Here is a 24,611-nt window from a genome sequence, read left to right on the forward strand (position 1 = left end):
CCGAAGGCTCAGGCGAAATTGGGTCTGGGAGAGCCCGGAAGGCGCGAGGCAAAGCTTGTCCATAGACGTACAGGCGAGCGCGGGTGGGGGGTGGGGGTCCCGGCACCGGAAGGTCTTACATCAGCCAGCCCACGTGCGACCCGAGGGCCAGGAGGCGCGCGCGGCCCGGGAGGCGGCGCCGCAGTCCTGGCTGAGTTTAAGGCGGGTCCCGCCCCGCCCTCCGTGCGCCTCCCCAGTCCGCGCTGCAGCCCGGGCTCCCGAGCCGAGCGTCGCCGCGCAGGGCCGAGTGGAGCCGAGCAGCCGCCGCGTCGCGTCGCCGGTTTAAGCGCAGTGCGGGGCCTTGGCCGGGGGCGGCGGTAGTGAGGCCAGCGCCGCGCTCCAGCCCCCTTTTCCCTCCATGGTTTCTCTCCGCTCCCGCGAGTAACTTGGCTCCGGGGGCTCCGCTCGCCCGCACGCCCGCACGCCGCCCGGGACCACGCCGCCTCCTCCAGCCGCCTCCTTCCGACGGCCCTCGCCGCGCAGGCCGGGTCGCCTCTCCCCCCTCCGCCCCCGCCGCGGAAAGTTAAGTTTGGAGAGGGGGGACGAGGGGAACATGGACATGAAGAGGAGGATCCACCTGGAGCTGAGGAACCGGACCCCGGCAGCTGTAAGCAGAACCCCTCGGGCACCCGCGCCCCCGATGACTTGCAAGTAATGGTGGCCACCTGCGGGCCACCGGGCTCCGGCCGCGGCGCGGGGAAGGCGCTGCTCGCAGCTCGGACGGGGACAGGGAAGGCGGGCGGAAGGCGCGGAGGGGGGAGCGAGCGCGCGGGCATTAACTCTTTGGCGCCCGCGGGCCCCCGTGGCCACGGGGAGGACGGCGGGTGGAAAAGCAAACTTTGAGCCGCTCGCCGGCTCGGTCCTCTCCCGGAGGAGCGCTTGTGCGTGTGGCCGGCGGCGAGGGCGGGCGCGGGGGTTGTGTAACGCTGGGAGCCATGTTTGCAGCCTCCCGGGATGCGCGGCCGGGCGGAGGCCAGGCCTGCTGAGGAGCCGCGCCGCCAGGCCTGCCGCGGGGCCGGGCCAGGTTCCATACGCCGCCCCTGCGGCCGGCAGGGGCCTCGCAGGCCGCGCTGAGAAGGGGTTCGGGTCCCTGAGGGGCACGGAGCCTCGGGCGCGGCCTGGCGCGGAACGGGGAGGGGCGGGCCTGGCGGCGGAGGTGGCGCCGCCGCCCCCTCCTGAGGCCAAGTTTGAAAAAAGGATGCGCCCGCCATTTTTCAAGCTTCCAAAATACAACTTTGCTCCTTTGCCCGGCTCGCCTTCGCCTCGGCCTTGCCCACGCGGGCTTCCTGGGTCGGCCGGGCACCGTCACCGCGGTGGCTTCGCCTCCCCTGCGCGCCGCCCGGGCCTTGCCTGAGGGAGGCCGGCCCCTCGGTGTGGGCGGCCGGCGGCCCGCGCGCCAGCCGGGGCGCGCCACAGCGCCATGTTGGCGGGCGCCGTCTTCCTCCGCCGGGTGAGCCGGCCGCCCTCGCGCTGCCTGTCGGTCCCCGGGCTGCCCCCGCCCCGCGGGCTCGGCTCCGCGCGCACTGGAAGCGCGGCGCTCGGCCACCGCCGCCGCCTCATTCCCTCGCGGGCGCCCTCCCCCTTCTTAAAAGGGCAACGGTGGCCGACGCGGGGCTGGGGCGCCTGGGCCCCGCACGTGCCCACGCGGCCTTTGCGGCCGACCCAGCGCAGGCCGCGGGCCCGACGCCGCCCTCGTGCGCCGTGGCGCGTCTGGGCACGACCCCGGCCCCACCATGTCGTGTGGGACGGGCGGCCCGCGGCCTGGGCTGGCGCACGCAGGTGACTGTGGCTAACAAGTTGGGAACTTGTGGAGATGGCCTGCCTTGGTGCGCCTGGCATGCCCGAGGCTTTGTGTTCCCTGCCACAGGCCTTGAGGTCGGCACCTCCGAAGTGTGGGGCGGTCCCTGAGGACTGATTGGGTGGTGTCCCTGTTCCCCGGGGCCCTGAGCATTTCACCGGCACGTGTCCCTTCCATCCCTCAGTCAGACATTTTGTGCCCACCACGTGCTGGGAAATTGAGTTGTTGAACCATCTTCTTCCTTTAACTTGAAAAGATGAGTATTAAGCCTTGAGCTTTTCACTCCAGTCAGCCACAAAAATCAATGGAATATGAAGTAACTAAATTTAGGTAAAGCACCCATTTTCATATTAAACCCTCTTGACAAAGTCAGGCTAGAGCCATGGAATTAGAAGTGAATTAGGGACTACACCTTTACAGGGTCTGCAAGCAACAAGTGGTTGACGGATAAAGCACTGGCCACCCTTGGTCTCTTGAACCACTGATTTATTGCGTTTTTTAGCTTACAGTATGACAGGGCCTGAGAAACTTGTGTAAACAAGAGTATTTGCTGCCCTCCTGGGCCTCACAATGGGAGGGAGGCTCACTACCTCCTTTTTGTACCTTGGCAGTATAGGGGGAAAGTGTCTTTTTGAGATAGCCACCAAGATTATGGGGGTTGTGAAGGGCAAGCTACTTGGAGGGAGTCAGGCCATTGGTTGATGCCTATTTAGAAAAACTTTGACCTAAACCTGAAGGATTTGAAGGGAAAATTGTCGCAAATATTTTGTTCTCCCCCCCCCCTTTTTTTTTTGGAGACATGGCCCTTCAAGCAGTATGTAGTCTCTGCTGACTTCTAACCTGCCATCCCCCTTCCTTCCCTCCTGAGTACTGGTACCATCACTCCTGGCAATTCGGGCGCCTTGTGTTTCACATTCAGTGTCTTAAGGCAAATGAGTTCAACCAAGACGATGCCTTTTAAATGAGCTGACCTCTCTTGAGTGTGCTGGTGCCCTGACACAGTCCTCAGGAGGCAGAGGCAGGCAGATCTCAGTCAATATGAGACTGGCAGGGTCCTGCAGGGCCTCTTTGCCTCAAAAACTGCAGAAACCCTTGGTACTTAAAACTGATAGGTTGACCCTTGGGCCCCTACAGACTTGTGGGGGTGCTGGGCAGACCTCAGTCTCCAGTTGAATGGATTGTTAAAGTTGACTGATACAGGATGCGTGTGATAATTTAAATACACAATGGTAAAAAACCAAGTGGGTTGTGTGTGCTATGGTGTTCCTGTTCTAAGTCTTGGGCCCATCCTGGTAACATTATTTATATACTGTCTGGTGGTTGGCTCTTTCCTCCTAAGTACATAGGCCCAAGATAACAAGCTCAGGTTCATCTGCTGCACCTCTGTTACTGATGAACATGTGTGTGTTCTTTTCCTTAGGGGGGGATCTTAAACACTTAGTTCAAATTTTTTCAAAGTCCAAAACAGCTCTTGCTGCAGTACGTTCTCACAGTGGGGGAAATGGCATAAAATGACATTGCATCAAAAAAAAAAAAACAAAAACAAAAGTCAATACCATTTTGAAAGAGTTTTATGGGCAAGAATAGAATTTTGGGGGTGCTGGAGATTGAACCAAGGGCATATGTTCTATCAGTAACCTTCTAGTCTTATCCTCTAGTAACTTTTATTTTGTGGAAAAGATCGTACAGTGATGTCCCAGTACTCAGTACTGCATGCGGCCATTGGGTCATTCCCCAGATTGCCACCCTCCAAAATAGGAATGAAGTGTGTATATTTGGAAATGGTCAGGGGTTGGGGATTAGCTCAGTGATAGAGCACTTGTCTAGTAAGCTTGAGACCCTGGGTTCAGTCCTTGGCTCCAGGGGCACCTGGGGGGATTCATTGAATGACATTAAAAAATGCTGGCACAACTTAGTAGCAGGATATGTCTGATGTAGGTGCCCAGCTACCCATTGCACACACACTGCTGCTCTGTCATGTGCCCTTTTCACCCTGCAGCCACTGATGACAGCTAACCTTCAGGCCCGCTGTCTACAGTTTTCATGCAGAGTTAGAAAACCAAGTAGTTTCTTATTGGACTGCTTTTTTTTTTTTTTTTTAAATACCCCTCGTCCCCCAACCTTGATATGCCATGCTCCTTAGTCTGTCTTTTCACCCACTCACCCAGTTCACCGGGGGAAACAGACCTCCTTAGCTGTTTTCTTTTTGTTGTTGTTGTCTTGTGGCCCCAACCCAACTTTTGATATCTGTTTAGTGTGATATATTTCTGAGCGCTATGGGATATTCTGATTGGTTGCATAGCAACTAATTGGGGTTGCTTTCTCTTGTACAATAATACATCTTTAAAGAAAAGTAGATGGAGACAAGCAAAAAAAAAGGTTGATAAAGATATACAACATACACTTAACCTTATGTCCGTGCATTTTGGTGTTGAGCTACAGATTGCTTAATTTCTTATTTTTACTTGGACCATGTTATAAATGTGTACTGGCTGGTTGCCTTAAAGAAGAGTCCCAGTGACTGCCTTTATCTGTTACTTAATATTTTATATCAAATTGCTTTCCAGGTTGTTCTTTTTATCCACCCTCAGGGCACATTTTCCTGTTCTGAGGTGGAGTACCTTCTCAACTTTTCTACAACCCCAACACATTGAGGGACTGTGTCCTTATTTATCTTTGGATTTTAACTCTTTGTTTGCATGTGTGCATGTGGAAGTCAGAAGACAACTTGTGGGAGTTGGTTCTCTCCTCCATGTGGGTCTCAGATAGTCCTGGCAGCAAGCGTTTGTACTGCTAAGCCCTGTCCTGTATGTCTGGAAGTTACTGTGTAGACCAGCCTGTCCTTAAACTCAGATTCACCTGCTTCTGCCACTATCCCTGATTTAATCTCATTTTGTAGCTTCCCATATTCCTTTCCCCTTCTAAACTCTGGGATCAGAGGTCAGCATTACTCTTGTCTTAGCGTATTAAGCAAGCTTTCTACTGACAGAGCTCCCATTTTTGTTTTGTTTTTCAAGACAGGGTTTCTTCTTGGCTGTCCTGTAACTCGCTGTGCTAACTAGAGGCCCTCGTGGCTCTGCCTCTCAAGTGCTGGGGTTAAAGTGTGTGCTATCATGACTGGCTAGCCTTGTCATTTTATTGTGGCTTTGGAGTTGAACTCATGACTCCCGGCATGCAAGCCACTCAGCTCTACCCACTTGCCCTTGAATTCTTTTTTTTTTTTAAAGAATTATGTATATGAGTACACTGTAGCTATCTTCAGACACACCACAAGAGGGCATCAGATCCCATTACAGATGGTTGTGAAGCCATGATGTGATTGCTGGGATTTGAACTCAGGACTGCTGGAAAGAGTGGTCCATGGACTTAACCACCCGAACCCAGGGACTTGCGCTTGCTAGGCAAGCACTCTACCACTGAGCTAAATCCCTAACCTCTGAATTCTTCATTTTTGAAATTAAGAAATGTGTGTCTGGGACTGGAGGGATGGCTCAGCCGGGTGCCGCCAATCCACTGACTGCTCTTCCAGAGGTCCGGAGTCAATTCCAGCAAACCACATGGTGGCTCACAACCATCTGTAATGGATCTGATGTCTTTCTGTGGTGTGTCTAAAGACAGTGTATTTAAATACTTATGTAATCTTTGAAAATAAATTCTTGGGGTCAGAGGACAACTGGGAGATCTTAATCTCTTCTGTGTGGGTCATTGTTTATGAGGTATTTAGTGTTAGGGCAGTTTCTTTCATAAAATAGGTTTGTTTAGTACACTGCAGAGACAAGCAGGCATGCCCATAACAAACCACAGTTTACTTAGTACCTTTCTAATTAAGAAGATTGGAAACTAGCCTTTCATGTGTGGCAGCAGGTCTGTATTTCCAGCACTAGGTAGAAGGATCACCATATGAAGATGGTGGCGTAGTCAGGGTGGTGATGGGCTTTGGAATTCGAAAAGCCCATCTCCAATGACACGCTTCCTCCAACAAGAGCCCACCTTTTAATGCTCAAGTAGTGGTCACTCTGTGCAATCATTCAAATACTAGCCCGTGAGGGAGTGTCCCCCCACCCCCACCCTTTAGCTGGGACCCGAACCAGGGCCTTTGCGCTCAGGCAAACAGCTCTACAGCTTTAACCTCAACCCCTGAGCTCAATGAATAGTCTTATTCTGTGCCTTTCCCTTCTCCTAGGGTAAGTGTGTAACTGGGAAAGATTGCCAACCCAGACCACAGGTAAAATTGGTTATTTCCCAGTGAAGGAAGTGAAGAGAGAAAGGAATGGAACTAAGAAAGGGTTGGAGTGGAAGAGAGACCTAGTGAAAAAGTGCCAAACATTCAGCATTGTTCATGACTAGAAAACCCAGGGCAAGAGTTAAAGGAAAGCTGATAGAGGCAGGCGTGCAGGGGGTCTCTCTCTGAGTTCCAGGCGCTGGGCTACTAGTAGACTGTATCTAGCTGCTGAGGTGTCCTTGGACCGGATCTGTTGCTTTCACATTTATTACATTTAGCATTGCAAGCCTGGAGGCACTGTGCTAGTTTGGTCTTATTTAGTTCTGAATATTTACTTTATCTTCATGTTTGGGGGAAAGCAAGTTCACTGGAGAAGGAATTCAATGAGGAAAGTGAATTTGCTCCATGTTTGACCAAGCACTTTTACAGCTTTAATTGGGGAGAGCCTCTAGTTTGCATCCACAGAACTGGTTGGGACCACTCTTTTCCTTTGTTTTTATTTGTGTGTCTGCATGCCTGCCACACACGTATTAGGTGCCTGCAGAGGCCAAAAGAGGATGTCAGATCCCTGGAGCTGGAGTTACAGGCAGTTGTAAGCTACCCGACCTGGGTACTGGAGGCTGAACTCCGAGGAGCAGCAAGTGCTTTCAACTCTGAGCCATCTCTCCAGCGTGTATTTTTTGGTTCTTCAAGACTGTCTTATGAACTCAGGGCTTACCTAGAACTTCTGTGCCATCAAGGCTGATCTCAAACTCCTGCCTACCCTGCACCTTGTCACCTCTACCTGTGTTCTAAGATTACTGACGTGTACTACTGCCATGCCTTAATGCCTCAGCTTCCTGAGAAACTGGCCTGACCACCACCAGCTCAGACTCTGTCAAGGACCTTACAGACTTGAAGGTGGCTAGCCAGTGACACTTAAGACCTTCTCTGAGTGCAACCTTATGGCTTGCCCTGATGTGGCAACTCCAACTGACTCATCTGGGCATTTCTGGAAGTCAGACCTGTCTTTTCTTAGCCATACTACCTACTCCTGCTTAAAATCAAAAGTCTTAGTTAGGGGTTTTATTGCTGGGAGAGACAATGACCACAGTAACTCTATGAAGAAAAATTAAAAAGGGTCTGGCTTTGGGGTTAGGGATTTAGTTTAGGTGGTAGAGCGCTGCCTTAGGAAGCTGCAAGAAGGCCCTGGGTTCGTCCTCATTCAAAAAGAAAAGGAAAAAAAAAAAGGGTCTGCTTTTTTTTTTTTTTTTTTTTTTTTTTTCTTTTTTTTCGGGCTGGGGATCAACTCTAGGACCTTTGCGCTTCCCAGGGTCGCTTCTACCACTGAGCCAAATCCCCACCCTGGTCTGGCTTTCAATACAGAGGTTTAGTCTGTTGATATTCATGGCTAGAAACGTGGTGGCATGCAGGCAGACTTGGTGCTGGAGAAGGAGCTGAGGGTTGATTCCTAGGCAGCAGGTAGTGATTATTGAGCATCTGAGCCCTCAGCCACCTCTTCCCTCCCTCACCCCCAATGACACCATTTTTGAACAAGGCTACACCTACTCTAACAAGGCCAATGGAACAGTCTTAATATGTCTTTTTTATGGCAGAAAGGCTTGTTAAAGTCTGTTTATTCTGCAAGTGAGACATCATGCTTGGCTGTGTCTGTGGTAGCTCTATTTTATTTAAGGAGATATTTTTGAGGTTTACTTTGTAGTTGAGGCGACCTGAACTGACTGCACCACCTGACCAGCCTCACACTCCTTCAGCTTTCTAGTCCTTCATGCCCTGGCCTCCAAGTGCTGGATCAGATGTCTTGGTCACTGCCCACCTTATTTATGTGCCAGCTTCTCCTGGGCTTAAAATAAAGTCTCAGTCCACCTGGGGAGGCAGAGGCAGAAGGTCTCTTTGAGGTTCCAGGATGCTTAGGTTTACAGAGAAACCCACCTGTCTTGGGGAGGGTGTTTTAGGGCTTAATCTTGTCTGTCTTTTTTCTTAATTGCTCCTGGAGTTCAGTTCCTTGATGCTTTTCTAGGGAATACCAGGTTCTTGCCACTTACTCTTCCTTGATGACTCATGAGTACAGGCCTGAATCCAGACCACCATTGAGATTCTGAGTATGTCTCCAGCTATGGCATTCATTGTTTCTCCTCAAAGTGTTGTTCTTTATTTCCTCGTAGGTTCGCATTTCCTTAAACCAGAACCTAAGTCCTCTCTCAACGTCCCTGTCCAACACCAGACTCAGGCCTGCATGTGGTCAACCACTTTGGGCCCTTTCCCCAGTCTCCTTTATAATCTCCATTTTGCTATTTGCCTTAGCAAATGTATTTTAGCCCGTATTTGAATGTCCTGTGGTGCTTGCCATGATAGGGTTTCTTTGTACAGCAGTAATGTTGGCTTTACATTTAGAACGCGCCTGAGTCTGCTCAGTGATAGAGCTGCCATAATATTTTGTTCCCCCTCAACCCTCTAGGGAAGTTTCTCATCACCCCTCACAGTAGTTAAACTGGACAGAATCTTAGCAATTAAAAGAAGGATCAAGGGTTGGGGATTTAGCTCAGTGGTAGAGCGCTTGCCTAGGAAGTGCAAGGCCCTGGGTGCGGTCCCCAGCTCCGAAAAAAAAGAAAAAAAAAAAAAAAAAAAGAAGGATCAAGGAGAAAATTTTCATCCCATTTGGGAGGCAGTGTGGCATAATCTTTAATTCCTCCCCACTTGTTTTGGACATATTAGTGTCATATCTTAGGATACTTTAATTTTATTGTTACATGAGAATGAAAATCGTCTTAGCTCGGCACAGTGTTAAGTACCAGCACTCACAAGGCAGAGGCAGTCGGGTCTCTGAGTCAGAGAAGACAGATGTCAACATCTCAAATTCTAGATCAGCTAGAGCTACATAGTCAGACCCTCTTTAAAACAAAACAGAAAAGATCTGAAACTGGAGAGTGTGCAGGTATAAAAATCCTTACTAGGATTTATTTGTGACTTTTTCGTTTGAAAATGGCAAGGAAAAGCCAGGCATGGTGGTTGGTGCATGCTGTTAACCCCAGCACTTACGAGGCAGAGAAAGACAGGGGAAAGTCTATGAGTTTGGGAGCAGCCTGGTTCACATTGTAGAGAGGCCCCGTCTCAAAAAACAAGACAAACAGAAATGGCAGGAGATTTTATTGAAAATCAGAGTGGCGGTAAGATCGATTATCCTGCTTCAAGCAGCAGGATCCTTGATCAAGTGCTCAAGTGCCTTGGTGACTTTTGTGGCAGAAGCAAAGTGTTCATCTCCCTGTGGCCATGCCCTTCGTGGACTTAGAGAGAGAGAGAGAGAAAGCCTAAAAGGGTTTCTTCGCTCTGCACTTGAACTTAGACAAAGCCCTTTCCAGGCCCAGCCATGGAAAGGACAGGGACACAGGTTCACTTACATTCTGAGAGCTGTTGTGCCTCTTGGTGGATATAGAGTATGAGCACGCACCACCACCATCCACACACCCGTGTGTGTGTGTGTGTGTGTGTGTGTGTGTGTGTGTGTGTGTGTGTGTGTGTGTGTGTGTTATGAACTAGCAGTTGTCTTTGGGTCTTAGTACTATGCTGGTACAAAGCTAATCCTGCTTTCTTTATTTGTAGCTGATCCTACTCGTACATAAATGCTATTTTGAATTTGGAAGTTTCGCAGGATTGTATTTAAGAGTTGTTTGCTTTTGTTGTTTCCTGTTACAGTTTTTAAAGCTTATTCTTGTTTTTGTTTATACCCACAGGTTCAAGAACTTGTCTTGGACAATTGCAAAGCAAATGATGGAAAAATCGAGGGGTTAACAGATGAATTTGTGAACTTAGAGTTCCTCAGTTTAATAAATGTAGGCTTGTTTTCAGTTTCAGACCTCCCGAAGCTACCTAAATTGAAAAAGGTAAGTGTTTCTTTAATTTTTTAAGGGAATCACTTGAGAGGTATAAGTGTCTGGTTTTGTCTGGTGTAAGCACAATGTGTGTTAGTGATCTGTGAAAGAAACTGAGATCTTCATCTTCATCACTAGCGGTTGTTAGGCCTGACCTGCAGTGTTGCAGGAGTGCTTTGGAAATAGTGCCTTATGGGAAGGGGTAGTTAGTGCTTTTCTCAATAATTGTTAATTGTTAGAAGCTCTCAGCCACATTTTGTACTCAGGCTCTGGTTCAAGAGACAAAGAGCCTCTTACCTTTCAGTGCTTTAGATTGTATGCTGATGAAAAGGAAAGTGAAGACTAACTGTGTAAGTGGGGTATGCGTGGGGTGCCCTCTGAAGACATCCGATATGGGGGTGAAGTTGCGTGCAGTTTACAACTGCCCCCATGGGTAGTGAAGATGGAACCTGTCTTCTGCAAAGACAGCAAGTGCTCTCGACTGCTGGACCATCTTTAGCACTGTCGTGTAATTCCTTTTTATTAAGATGTATTTATTCGTTTGTTTATTTATTTATTATATGTAAGTACACAGTAGCTGTCTTCCCCCTCACAGAAGAGGGCATCAGATCCCATTCCAGATGGTTGTGAGCCACCATGTGGTTGCTGGGAATTGAACTCAGGACCTCTGGAAGAGCAGTCCGTGCTCTTAACCACTGAGCCATCTCTCCAGCCCTACCTGTCTTGTAAATTTTTTACATTTTCTTCTTTTTCTTTTTCTCAGAGCTAGACCAACCCAGGGTCTTGCGCCATAGGCAAGACTCTACCACTGAGCCAAACTCCAACCCTTGTAATTGTTAATAATTAGTTTGAAGTGTGTTGTGATTAACTAGACAGTGCTGCTACAGGTGAAGGGCTGTGGGGTCCACTAGACAGCTACTGCCTCCTGTGTCTGTGTGTCCCCCAACCACCACCCCCTTCAAACAACCCACAAAAACAAACCTCCTACATCTCTCTCTGGTCTTAACCCATTGTTGATAGTTAACCTTCCCTGAAGCCATCCTGTCTTGCCCTCTAGTTACTCCCAGAAAGGGCAGAATACTTAAGAAGGGTTTCTCTTGTCTCTCTGTATTTGTGTCAAAGAGATGGGAAATTTTGCTCCTGTGCCCTGAAAGGTGTAGCCATAGGCCCAGAAAGGAACAGCAGTTTTCCTAAAGCCACCCACAGAACTCTGGTAGATCAAATAAGAACCCTTTGCTTGTTGAAGAACAGGAGGTGCGACTTGAAATTTCACAGTCCTTAACTCTGTGGGTACCAGGCACACATGGTGCACAGAAATCTGCAGACAAAACACTTAAACATATAGAAATATAAGAAGCTATGCGTATGGTCCTCAGGTGACTGAAGGGGTCATCCAAAATCCATATATCTGTTTTGGTAAATTTGATTCAGATACATAAATCCACAGAGATTGGGCACCACAGGCCGCTGAACCTTTTCAAATGCTCATTCTTTTGAGACAGTGTCTTTACTATGCTGGCCTGAACACAGTCCTGCTTCAGCCTCCCAAATGCTGAGGGTGCAAACTTCCACCCAACACCACACTGGGCTTTTTCTAAAAAATGTAAACACCGATCACTCACAGGGCTGAGAAGGTGATCATACTTACAAGGCAGATTGGATGTTCTCACAGCTTCGAAGGACTGTGTGTTCTTCCTACCTCAGTACAGGCTCTTCATAGGAAACAAGTACTAAAATTTTATATATATATATATATGTTTTCTAAAGTTCTATGCTAGTAAATGCCTTACTGTCTTTTCCTGTAGAAAGATGTGATATTCTAGCTACATGGTCTGAACACAGAAAGGTGGTTTCTAAAGATCACGAGATCTAGTGCTTGGATCTTTATTAATTATAGACAAGCAGGGTTTTTTGTTTGCTTTCTTTTTAAGATTTACTTGTGGGTGGAGTAAAACCACAGCATTCATGGCTGTCAAAGAACAACTTGGGATTCCATTCTCCTCCTGGAGACTGGTTGCCGGGCTTGTGGTGTGCCTTTATTTATAGAATTCTCTCTCATCTACCCTCCTAGGCTAGCATTCTAAAACCGTGGCCATTGCTTCTGTACCGGAGTATTTTATGGCATGCTAAAGACTATTCATGGAGCCAATGCTGTTTCTTCGGTTTCCGTATTTGGTGTTTTCTTAGCTTTTTAGGGTTTTTGACTTGTGTGTTGGGAATTGGATTTACAGGTTGGGTGAATCCTAGACAAGCACTCTACCACTGAGCCACATTCCCAGCTCTTTTGTACCCTTTTTAAACTTTGAGACACGGTCTCTCTAAGTTGTACAGGGTGGCCTGCTACCTTAGCCTCTTGGGTTGTGGTATGTTCCAAGCCTCTGTCACCTTGCCAGCCATGTGAAGTTCCCACTTTCAGCACACTGGCATGTATGTAGTGTAGAGGGAGTGCCGGGGCTCTTTAAGTGTATGCAGTCAACATAGGCTCACCACAAGGCTTTGGTCATGAACCTGTCAGCCTGTAAATTGATAGGACGATCCTACAACCAGTTTGTTGTAAGAGCAAATGGGGTAAATGGGGCTCTGGAAATTGACAGGCACTCAAGCTCTACCTGATGCTGGCACAGGTATAACATATTGGAGCCGCCTGTATGGTCTACGGGTGGGTTGTTTAATATACATATATTGGGGGTAGGGTCTTGGAGGCCTAAAGAGGATGACACTCGATCCTCCAGATTGTAAGCAATTCAACATGGGTGCTAGGAACTGTCTTCTGGAAGAACCTGATGTAGACCACTGAGTCCCATGACCTGAGTGTTCAGCTGTAAAAGGAAGAGCTTTACCAACATAGTCTCCACTTGTACTCTGAGACACTGGTAATTTTTGATGCGGGTTCACACTGTGAGCAGACCATTGCATGTGTGGCCGTCAGCTGAGAAACTAACATAGATTACTGTGAAAGCTATTGATAGTTTACAGAAGCAGCAACCTCTGGAGAGCACGACTTACGGACTCTTGGGGCCTTGCACAAGGGATCTGATGCCCCCTTCTGGCCTCCACAGGCACTGCATGCACATGGCGCGTGTACACTCGGCACACATAACAAAAAATTCCCATCTTCTGCATATATGCTTCACTCGTCCCAAATGTTTCTGGAATATATAAACTACTTAATTTGGATTTAATCAAATAAATAATGTTTATAACCTAATAAAAACAGGGCTTTTGGGAGAGGGGTCTATACGTGCTGCATGTGTAGAAATCAGAACAACCTAGGGAAGTCTCCGGACTCCACCAAGTGGACCCCAGGTTAACCTTGATCCGTTAGCCTTGGTAGCAAGTGTCTAGCTGAGGACCACTTCACTCACCAGCTCTTGTAGAACTTTGCTGCCACTGTTTGTTTTTGTTAGAAGGATTTGCTTTTTACTTCAATTCAATAGTAAGTGATTGTCTGTTTGTCCATGTTTCTGTTAGCTTGAGCTCAGTGAAAATAGAATCTTCGGAGGTCTCGACAGACTAGCAGAAGAACTTCCAAGCCTCACACATCTGAACCTAAGTGGAAATAACCTGAAAGATATCAGCACCTTGGAGCCATTGGTGAGTGGTGGGGAGTTTAGAGTGGGTTGTTGTCATCTCATTGTCATATTCCAGTGGGAGAAATGATTGAGAATAGTTAGCTGGAAAAGGGCTGGCCTTCTGCTCTGCATGGAGTGGCTTTTAAATCTTGATATATTCCTGGGCTTTGCTCTCTTGACTGAAACTGTTGGTGTCGTGCATGGAGAATTTTAGACATACACTTATCTTAGCTCTAAGCATGTCTGCTAATTTTTTTCTCCTAGACTGGATAGGCTATTCTGTACTGCAACAGAACAGTCTGTCTTGGGTTACATTTCAAAGCTGTAGATAGGACAGTTTGGGGCACAAGGGTCTTGTGGTTGGTGATCTTAGACTTCCCTTCATCACTGTGTTGGATAGAAGCACCTTCCTCAGCCTTATTGTAGTTATATAAATAAAGAGACCAAGTTTTAAGTGCCTTTTGGGTTGTAAGCATGGGATATGGCCTTAAGCAAACTGAATAGACAGGACTTTATTCTTTGCCTTACTAAATAAAGTGCTTAGAGGACAGTCAAGAAGTAGATTGTTTTGTTTTGTAAGTTGGGAAACTTGCAATGAGAGCTCAGCAGTGTGGAGGTTCTGGAGGCAGGGTTAATGCAGGAGAAAGAAAGGCAGCCCCACGGGCAGGACTTGTGTGTTATGTTAGATAGCTGGTGTTGTAGAATATGAAAACAAAGGGCTTTACTTCCCTGGAAGAATGCTCTGTTGGGGCTGTGGGTTTGGCTTAGTTGGCAGAATGCTTGCTCAGAATGCATGGAGTCCTGGGTTCCATAAATCACACATTGGCACATGCCTATAATCTCTGGAGGATCAAAAGTTCAAGGTCATCCACCACAGGTAGCAAGTTTGAGACTAGCCTTGGCCTAGATTATGCAAACCCCATCAAGCAAAACAACAAGCCAAACCCCTGCTCTGTTGATGCCCAGGAGGAAGACAGACTTTGGTTTCTTTCAGTGACGATGTTCTGGTAGTTTAATTAAAGTGGTTTCCCCGTCCCCTTCTGCAATTGAAAATGTTGAAGCAGTTATAATCTTGCTGGGCTCCTTATGTATATATGTATCTTTGTGTTTGAGCCTCCATTTGTTGTAGACATTGAACTGTTTCTTTGTTCTGCAGATCTTTTCTGCTATACATCGCCACATGCTCAGTCTCCCTCAGTGTGTGTAGAGCAGCCTGTTTGCAAGTGAAAGACGTATGCACTGCAACCTGCTATATCCAGGGACATTTAATAATTCTTCATTGCAGGCTTGTACCCCTTTAAATAGAGAATGGCTCTCATATTTAGAGAAGAAACTGAGTTTGAAGAACTTAAATAATTGTTTGAAATTAATATCAGAATCAAGTTTAAATTCACTTAATTTTTCTGTTGCCTTGAGACGTGAAATTGACTCCATACCTAATTTCAATAAATGGAATTCTATAGAATATTCAGATCACCCTTTCCTGGTCTGTGCAGGGGCCTCCTTAGTGCTTGGGTGGAAGTTAATTTTGATTCTGGGCTGGGCGAGCTGAAACGTAGTAGCATCCCCTACACCGTGTGCATGTGTGTTGGTGGGTGTGTTAAACAGAAGCAGAGAGTGAGTAGCTTTCCTTCCTGGATAACCAGCTGCTCCGGATTCTCCTGGAGACGGAATCTTCTGGGACAGCAGTGTTCTAGCACTGAAGTGAGCACAGGTGGATACTGTGCAGGCGATTAGTCTCGAGGAGGAGGAGAAGTAGTTTGTTGTACTACTGTAGCAAGTGTACATAGTTCCTATAGTAACTGTTCTGTCCTCCTACAAATGGATAGAAATCGTATGGTCCTTGATTTACATTGAAGAAGCTAAGGCTTGGGTGACACTGACACCGTGTGGCAGAGCTACCATGGTCCATACACACCAGGCTGCTTACAGAAGCCTGAGCCTGGGCAGTGATGGTGCACAGCACATTTATAAGCTCACACTTGGGAGGCAGAGAGTCTTTTTGTGTTCAAGGTCAGCCTGGTCTACAGAGCCAGTTCTAGGACTGACAGGGCTACACAGAAAAATCCTGTCTTGAAGGAAAAAAGCAAAGTCTGAGTGAGGTTATGGTCATCTGGTTCCCACTTGGAATAAAGAAACCTGTAGGAGTGGCAAAGGGGGAGACTGGGCCCAGTGTGGACTTGTGAACGTTAGAGTGGGGAAAACACCATCTTCATCCTCATCACCACACATTGTGAACACTGCCTTGAGCCCAGTTTTACAGTCAATGCAATGATTGTGAATGCCTCTGCTTGCTACAGGGACATTAACGAGAGACAAAGAAGGCAGCAGTTCAAACTTCCTGGGACACCTTTTTTAAGAGACCTGGGCCATCCAAACCATCCCCCAAAGCCCTTCTAAATTCTAAGAAGGCAAGCAAAATTATTGTTAATAAAATGTTGAATGTTTATTATGGCTAGCCTATTAGCTTAGGTCAAGCTTCCAGCATGGTTAAGTTTGTAGCAGTGTTTGCACATTACATCGGGATCCTGTATTCTGTATTCTGAGCCTGTTGGCCTGTAAGTTCAATTTTACTGCTTAAAAACAATCACTGAGTACTGTAGTCATGTGGGGTTTGTTGTTGTGAACTTGCTTTTAGTTTCCTACCATACTCTTTGGCATATTCAAATTATCTGGTAATGGTGCTTTGTCAAGAAGTAAGCAAACATCTAAAATTTCCGCAACTCAGAAACTGGACAGCCTCAATGGCCCGGTACAGAAGATTAAGTAATGCCCCAGTTCGTTAAGTAAATAGTTTTTAGTCAGTCCAGAGATGGTGGTATACGCTGTCCTGCCAGCTTCCTGAAGGGCCAGAGCAAGAGAACTGAGTCAAAGGGCAGCACACAAAGGGTACATGGTGAGATAGGCACTTCAGGACGAGGTGGAGGAGGGGGGAGCATATTAGAATAATAGGAAGCTGCCTGTCTTACTGGGTACTAGATCTCCAGACGGGCTCAGGGGAGGCTCACCAGTTCCCGGCTACATAGGTAGCAAAGAAAAGAACTGACTCCAGACAGAAAACTAGTAAATAACCAGTGCTGATTATTTGGGGTGATATTACAGCATTTCTTTCCTCTCTGCAAGAAATCATACCTGGGTTTCTAAGGTCAGGGCCTGCCTAGTAGGAAACCTAATCTGAAAGTTGCCTGTTAGAAAATCAGTCACCCCTAGAACCGGCAGGGCTGGACCTGGCCTGTCTGCCTGCCTTGAGACATTAGGGACCTGGTCGTTGGAAGCACATTATTTGATGGACAGACTCGTTTAGAATTATGCATTGTATGTTTGAGTGGGTATGATATCTGCCTGTAATCCCTGGTTCTACGGTCCACTCTGAGAATAAAACTTCTGTGAACCTTCTCCTGATCAAGGGATGAAGATCCTTGTGTAAGGGCCCTTTCCCTCAAGGGTCAGCTAATAAAACATGGCTTTGTGGGCCCTACTCTGTGTCACAGCTGCAGTCAGTACAGTCTAAAAGGAGCTGTGTGTGATAGATGGGCAGATGGATGTTGTGTGGCACTAAAACTTTGTTTTAGTTGGGCATGGTGGCATGTGTCTTTACTCCTAGGGCTTGAGAGGCAGGGGCAAAGGCAGGAGGAGGATCTCAGGGAGTATTAAATAAAAATCCCCAAATTTTTAGTTTATAAAAATAGCTAATTGGGTTGGGGATTTAGCTCAGGGGTAGAGCGCTTGCCTAGCAAGGGCAAGGCCCTGGGTTCGATCCTCAGCTCTGCCAAAAAAAAAAAAAAAAAAAAAAAAGCTAATGAGCCAGTTAGGCAGTGCACTGGTTGCTGTCACATTCTGCAGTTTTAAAGCCAACTTTCAAAGAGAATCACAGAGGCACCTTTGGTCCCAGAAGCAAGGTTTTGTTGCTTGCTTATTTCACTGGCTCATGTGAATGTGGCCATGACTTTGCAAATGAAGTGTTACTGTTGGGTTTGTTAGAAATGGTTTCATCTGGAGCTTTGGAGTGAGGGGTCTCATGTAGCTGACCATGACCTTCTGATCATGTGGCCTCCTGCATACTGAGGCCTGCACTGCCACTGGTGGTGATATGATGTTGGGAATCTGATCCATGGCTCTGTGCAAGCACTCTACCAATAAGATACATCCCTGACCCCATATTGATGAGAGAGTACCAAACTTTATCTTGATTGGGGGTGGGGGCTATTAGAAGGTGTGGGGCGTCTGCACTCTGGGCTCTCCATGCTATTCTAGAAGGTAGCAGGATGTGTATATAACAGGATCTTTATATTCCCTCTAGAGAAGTCTGGTTATGGTAACCTCTTCTAGAGAGCTTAAAGACAGGAGTGTGGAGTTTGTCTGTTCCTGAAATCTAAGCTCTTGTATTTACCCTTCTGCCCACACCAGCGTGCCAGGTCTCATTTACCTTCATGGGTGGGCTCTGTGTACACCTAAGCTAGGTCACATTTACACTCCTAATGCTACCAGAAAAGACAGTTCTTGAGGGGAAGCTAGAACAAAGGGGAAAGTTGGCTGTTAAGAAGGCAACACAGAATTTTACAAGGTTTTCCTATGTACAGGGACGGCTAGATAGCAGCTAATCAGTGGGAAGCCTAGAATTTTGCCTCTTGAAAATGGTTTGGTGACATGTTCCTTTTATTTAGGAATTGTGTTTTTTGGTTCTTCACTTTAGAAAAGGTTGGATTGTCTGAAAAGCCTGGATCTATTTGGCTGTGAAGTCACTAACCGGAGTGATTACCGAGAGACTGTCTTCAGGCTGCTGCCCCAGCTGTCCTATCTGGATGGCTATGACCGAGAGGACCAGGAAGCACCTGACTCAGATGTGGAGGTGGATAGTGTAGAGGAAGCCCCCGACTCAGATGGAGAAGTGGATGGTGTGGACAAAGAGGAAGAGGATGAAGGTGGGTAGACCGGGCATCTTGTGACCTGACTTTTGCTCTTCCAGTCCTTACAAACTGTCATTTTAGAATGCTCAGAAATGAAATGGTTTTATTAGCAAGTGGGTTTTGTATATCTATTTGGTCAATGGCTACTTCACACAAGCCACTAGAATCATTTTTTCTTTGTCTACCTGGCTCTGCCTACTATCCTTCTGAGCTCAGTGCGTGACCTACAAGCTTCAGGATACATTCTTAGATTGTGACCTTTGTTTTAAATTTATAAAAGTATGATTTCAAGTATAACATGGAATTCATGGGGAAAATGTTTTTTAGGTGTGTGTGGTGGCACACGAGTTCACAGATTGGGGGTCTACTCTTATTAATCATAGTTTTTCACATGCTTATGTGTCTATATTTTTGAGTGAGTCTGGGTAAAGTCTTTGAAATTGAAAGCTAATCTTTTTTGTTTTGTTTGGTTTGGTTTTTGAGACAAGGTTTCTCTGTGTAGCCCTGTCTGTCCTGGAACTCACTCTGTATGTAGACTAGGCTGACCTCAAAGCCAGAATCCCACCGCCCAGCTTCCATACCTTTAATCTTCGCACTTTCTAGAACATATAAGATTGCACTAGCCAAGAAAGTGAAGGAAGAACACTGTTGGATGTTATCTTGCTTAGGATTTTACTGATGTGAGGAGACACCATGACCATGGCAACTTTTCAAAAGGAAAGCATTCACTGGGGCTGGCTCACAGTTAAAAGGTTTAGTCCATTAGCGTGGGGGAAACATGGTGGCATGCAGGAGACGTGGTGCTGGGGAGAGAGCTGAGAGAAAACCAGTGAGCCTGACTTGAGCTTCTCAGCACCTGTTCCTGGTGACACACTTCCTCCTTCAAGGCCACACCCTCTATTAGTGCCACTTCCTATAGATCTATAGGGACCACTTTTATTCACCACCACAGTTTGCCATTTTTGGTTGGAGGGGCAGGAGTTAAGACAGACGGTACCCCCGGTAGCTTACACCACCATGCCAGGTTTCCCTTTTAAAGAGTGTTGGAACTTTCAGGCATGGCAGAAGGAAAAGGCCTCCTGTGTGGACTTGAGGCTGATTTTATCCTTAAGAAGGGGAGACAGTCTTTGAAGCTTCCTGACTTAGGGTGGATACTCTCTTGGAATTAAGGACTGGTAGAAAAAGATCCGCTGTCAGTCTGTCCTGATACTTGTGGAGACAACCAGCTCGTTGTAGGTTGACTTTGGACACTCTCACGTTTGCAGGTAGGAAGGACCCTATGGGTCGTCAGGGTCACCTGTCCTTCCCTCTCCCTCCTCCTTCCGTGTTCTAGGGTTGTTCTCTATTACCTTGGCCGTGCTAGAACTCACTCTGTGGAATAGCTTGAACTCACTGAGATCGCCTGCCTCTGCGTTTCCTAGTGCTGGATTAGTAATGCTCAACCTTAGTAATTTCTTTTTTGGACTGTTTTTAGAAGGAGAGGATGAAGAGGAAGAGGAGGATGAGGATGGTGAGGAGGAGGAGGATGAAGATGAAGAGGATGAAGATGAAGACGAGGATGTAGAAGGGGAAGATGATGAAGATGAAGTCAGCGGGGAGGTGAATACAGTTTTCTTCCCTGTTGGTGTAAAGGCAAAAATGGGCATGGGTTAGGAAGGCAGGCAAAGGCACCATTTGTCTTGAAATAAGGGATATGCTCACTGAGCGCTACCTGGATTCCTCACTAATCTGAGTTACCTTTCACATTGCCAAAGAAGGGGGAGTGTGTTCAAAGTACTGAGAGCTGCTGAGTTGTGGTTCACAGTAAATATACTCCTACCTCGAGAGCAGCTAAGTTTCATGTAAGAGTATATGCCTAAAAGCAGGGAAGAGTACTACCTCAGGACTAGCCTGGGCTAAACTAGACTGGTTACATCCACACCCTACATAATAAAACTATATGACTACAATAAGAAATCTGTCCAAACCAATCTGGAAATATAAAACGGTAAAAACATGTTGAATTTTCCTTTTTTTTTTTTTTTTTTTTAAAGCCAGAGCCTTCCAAGTATTCTGTTTTTGGGCTTGCCCGTTCCTTTAAAGATTTATTTTTATTTTGTCTGTGTGTACATTTATACACACACGTACACACCACATGCATGTTTGGTGGTCATTGAAGTCAGAAGAGCGCATTGGCTTCCCAGGGACTGGAGTTAGAGGTGGTTGTGAGCCAACAGGTGCTGCTGTGATCAAGCCTGCCTCTTCTGGAAGGGTGTCTGTTGAAGGCTCTTGACTGAGGAGCCCTCTGGCTCGCTCGCTCGCGCGCTCTCTCTCTCTCTCTCTCTTTCTTTCTTTCTCTCATTAAAAAAGTTCAACCAGCATTTCTGTGCAGGAAAAGGAAAGTATGTGAGATAACAGCTTTCTCCGTAGTGTTTTGATATAACGATTGGGAAGTATTTTCCTCTTTGTGTTTTTATTTTTTTATAAGGAATTGGTGATTTGGAGCTTATGTGACCCAGGCTAGCCTTAAGTCACTGATCCTCCTGTCCTTCATACCCAGTTGCGAGAATGACAGTTGTGAGACAGGACTGTGGTTTTATTTGTGTGGGTGTGGTCACACCCGTGACGCAGCCTGCATGGAAACATAGGAGGGCAACTTTGTTAGGTCTCTGGATTCGCCCCTTTCATCTCTGGCTTCCAGCATCCCTCTGAGGTTGCCAGGTTAGAAGCCTGTCTTTACGGTTGAATCTTGCCAGCCCATGTGCTTTAGCAGAACCTAATAATGTTAAGCTATTCTCTGGTTTAGGAAGAAGAGTTTGGACATGATGGAGAAGTTGATGAAGATGAAGAAGATGAGGATGAAGATGAGGATGAAGGTGGGTGTGATGCAGGCTTTGGTTCCTTTCCGTTTAGAGTTAGATGGAAGTGCAATGGAGGCAGATTGTGGTTTGCTTTGGTTCTGGTTTTCTTAAGGTCAGACCTTACTTTGTTGCTGGGCTTGTCTCAAGCTCAGTGTCCCTGCCTTCCCTTCCCGAGTTCTGAGATTTGTGGCTGTCAGACCCGGGCACACTGGTGTATGAAGTGAGTGCCCTTGGCCACGCTGTTCTGGGTACTGATGGTCCAGCTCTGACTGCAGCAGGCATAGAACACCAGGCCATGCAGAAACCTCTACTGGGAGCAGTGACAGTGCCCATGTCTCATGCTTTATAAGCCTTGTGGTGGTATCTTGTTTATCTCTCAGAATAACTTCCTGTGCCATTCCTGTCGCCTGTCTTTAAAAGTAAGGAAATAGGATTCGTGGCATTTTTAAGTGGTTTGCCTAAGGTTTACTTGTGAAGGATGTGGCTTAGAAACAGGCTGGATAAGCAGAGTTGTCGCTGTGTAGTAAACGCCTCAGTTCATTAGCTGTACTAGGAAAGGTGCTGCTGCCATGCCTTTTGCCTGTCTGGCCTCGGTGACCTATTTATTTGGTGACATGTACATTGTTGATATCTGTGATAGCCACCAGGTAGTTGCTGCCTCGTTAGAGGTGTTTAAGCAGAGTCCTTTCCCTGCTCACAGCCAGGTTTTTTTTTTTGTCTCCCCCCTCCCCCCCCACTGCAGAGGAGGAAGAAAGTGGGAAAGGTGAAAAGAGAAAGAGAGAAACAGATGACGAAGGAGAAGATGACTAAGCCCCGGGACAGCCTGCAGGACACAGAACTGTTGAGTATGGTTGGACTGCTCATGGATTTGGTAGCTGTTTTAAAAAGGTAGCTGTGATACAAGCCCCAGGACACCCCCACCCAAAGAGCCAAAGAATAGTTCCCGCGACATTCCGCCTTCCTCCGTTTAGCCCCTTGGTAATCCACCACCAAGCCTGGGGACTTCGCCCCAACAAAATTGTAAGCGTTGTTAGGTTTTCGTGTAAGACTCTTGCTGTATCGTGACAGCTGTGATTGGTGAGTTGACCGTCCTGGCTGCCAGTTACACTGCGATTGTAACAACATTTTTACTTTCTGTACAACAAGGAAAAGCTTTGTAAATAAAATCTTAACATTTTGGGTCTGTTTTCTCATGCTTTTCTTTTTTCTTTTTCTTTTTTTTTTAAGACATTAGGACATTTTGTGTGATAACTGCCAAAACCGTATTTTCTAAGACTAAGCAAAATAAATGCATTACTCTTTGGTAAAGCCTAGTTGTGCGCTCGCATTTCTAACTAAGGCTGTTTACCAGCTTGCGCTGTGTCTGTGGTGCAGAGGTTGGGGAAGGGGGTGTCTTTGGTATATTAGTGATGAGGAAAGGCAGAATCTTTGACCATCACTATTCAAATTCTCACTGTTAGCAACCAGGAGAGGAAGTGAGCTGCTTCTTAAAGATGGTTTGTAGTCCAAAATAGTGGCAGAATACCTGCCTAGCATGAATAAGGCTGTGGGTTGGTTAGAGCTGTGGGTTAATAAGTGGGTTAGCGCTCCAGCATTAGAAAAAATAATGGCAGCAGTTCAGTGATCTGGAGCCTTTGCAAATCAGTCCATGTGTCAGGGGGAAAGACCTTAACCATATGTTGACTTCTGAGTCCCCTTCAGTCTAAGATCAAAGGGCCAAGGCCAGATGACTTGACAAGCCTCACTCATTTTGGGTGGCCTGTGATCCCTGGACAGCAAACGCTCTAGGTAAAAACATGGGCTTTACACCAAGACGGGTGGCTGATCCGAGCTCACAATTTGTTAAGACAGGTGTCTGAGCAGGAATTCTGACAAAAGGCTTGCCAAGGGGCAGGCAGGTCCTGTGCTGGGCTCAGTCACTCTGAGGGTGGGCATGTTCTCTGTTCTTGTGGGCTTAGGGGAGGAGTGGTGTTAGAATGCTTGCCGCATGAAGGTACAGCCCTGAGTTGGGATCCTCACACATAACAAGCAGGGAGTCCTGTAAGAGTGCCTGTGATACCAGCCTAAGGAATTGGATGCTCTCTCTGTGTACACACAAGCTTCCCTCCCCTTCCTCCACACATATATATCCTCAGGCACATATTTTACAGACCCTGTCAAACAACAGAAAACAGTAACTGATTGTTTTAGAACATCATAACCTTTCCAATGTCTGTCCTAGGATGTACCAGGCTAACTGAGCAGAAGTTCACTTACAGAGGAAGTCAGCCTTCGGTGTTGACAGTAATCAGAAGTGACAGGGCTGGGCAGATGGCTCAGTGGTTAAGAGAACTTGACTGCTCTTGGAGAGGGCCAGTGTTGGCTTCCCAGCACCCATATGATTGTTAACAACTGTCCGAAGACTAGTTCTAGGTCCTCAGGACACTAGGTACACAAGTACATACAAGGCAGGCAGAGCGTTCAGACACAAAATCTAGAAACAGTAAGGAGGGCCTGGGACAAGAGAGGGCCATGGCAAATAGATGAGATAGAGCAGCGTCAAGAAGAACCTAAGATTCACCAGGGAATTAGAGCGGTTGGGAGGTGGTGCTGGGAACCTGACTGTATCCTTGTTACTTGTTGGCCAAGGCTTTCCTGCTCTTACTGTAATGGTGGCTTCAGCCTCTGTGTGGCCATTCAGATATTAGAGTAATCCTTAAGCCAGGGATTGCTTGATTTCTATCTTGATTTTCCCTTAAAACCAGGGCTACCAGGAGCCTCTGACATGACGATCTTGAATGGGACTAAGGTACAGCCACCTTTTGCTGAAAAATGTCATAAAGTCTAGACGGGTCATGGTGAAACCATCATGGAGTGACATTACTTCCAACAGATAGGAAAGTCTGTACTAGGTGGGAGCTCTGATGGACTAGCAGGCCTGGCGGTTAGTTCCAGTATGGATGGGCATGCTTGAAATGCTGGCAGAGGTGAGAAGACGTTGGCAGGGCCTGAGTAAGAAGCCTGCTACAAACCCTGTGTTCTTGGCTTAACTTCTGCTACAGGAACCCAGCTACAGGGTTGACGTGTAGGAACTTTGCTTCTTCAGAGGATGGTTGCTCTTTTTTTTTTTTTTCTTTTTTTCGGAGCTGGGGACCGAACCCAGGGCCTTGCGCTTCCTAGGCAAGCGCTCTACCACTGAGCTAAATCCCCAACCCCTCTTCAGAGGATGGTATAGATGCCCAGAACCCACATGATGACGGACTCTTCAGGCTTATACAGTGAACACAGCCATCCATCAGCCCCCATGTTCAGGCTTCTGGGCTTGATGAAACCTCCTCTGGTGTTCTTTCCTGTTGAGCTGTACTACCCTAGCATCACAAGGGCT

General features: G+C 47.1%; 1 protein-coding gene across 1 annotated transcript; it reads left to right on the forward strand.

The window, feature by feature from the left end:
* The first annotated feature begins 238 nt into the window (after positions 1-238).
* Anp32b (acidic nuclear phosphoprotein 32 family member B) lies at positions 239-22,434 on the forward strand. Its single transcript, XM_032904102.1, has 7 exons — positions 239-646; positions 9,791-9,940; positions 13,400-13,522; positions 18,194-18,422; positions 19,882-20,006; positions 21,193-21,262; positions 21,990-22,434. The coding sequence occupies exons 1-7, from the start codon at positions 593-595 to the stop codon at positions 22,055-22,057; spliced, it is 819 nt and encodes a 272-aa protein (XP_032759993.1). The 5' UTR covers positions 239-592; the 3' UTR covers positions 22,058-22,434.
* Positions 22,435-24,611: the final 2,177 nt, after the last annotated feature.

Source organism: Rattus rattus, chromosome 1, assembly GCF_011064425.1.
Source record: "Rattus rattus isolate New Zealand chromosome 1, Rrattus_CSIRO_v1, whole genome shotgun sequence".
Classification (NCBI taxonomy): Eukaryota; Metazoa; Chordata; class Mammalia; order Rodentia; family Muridae; genus Rattus; species Rattus rattus.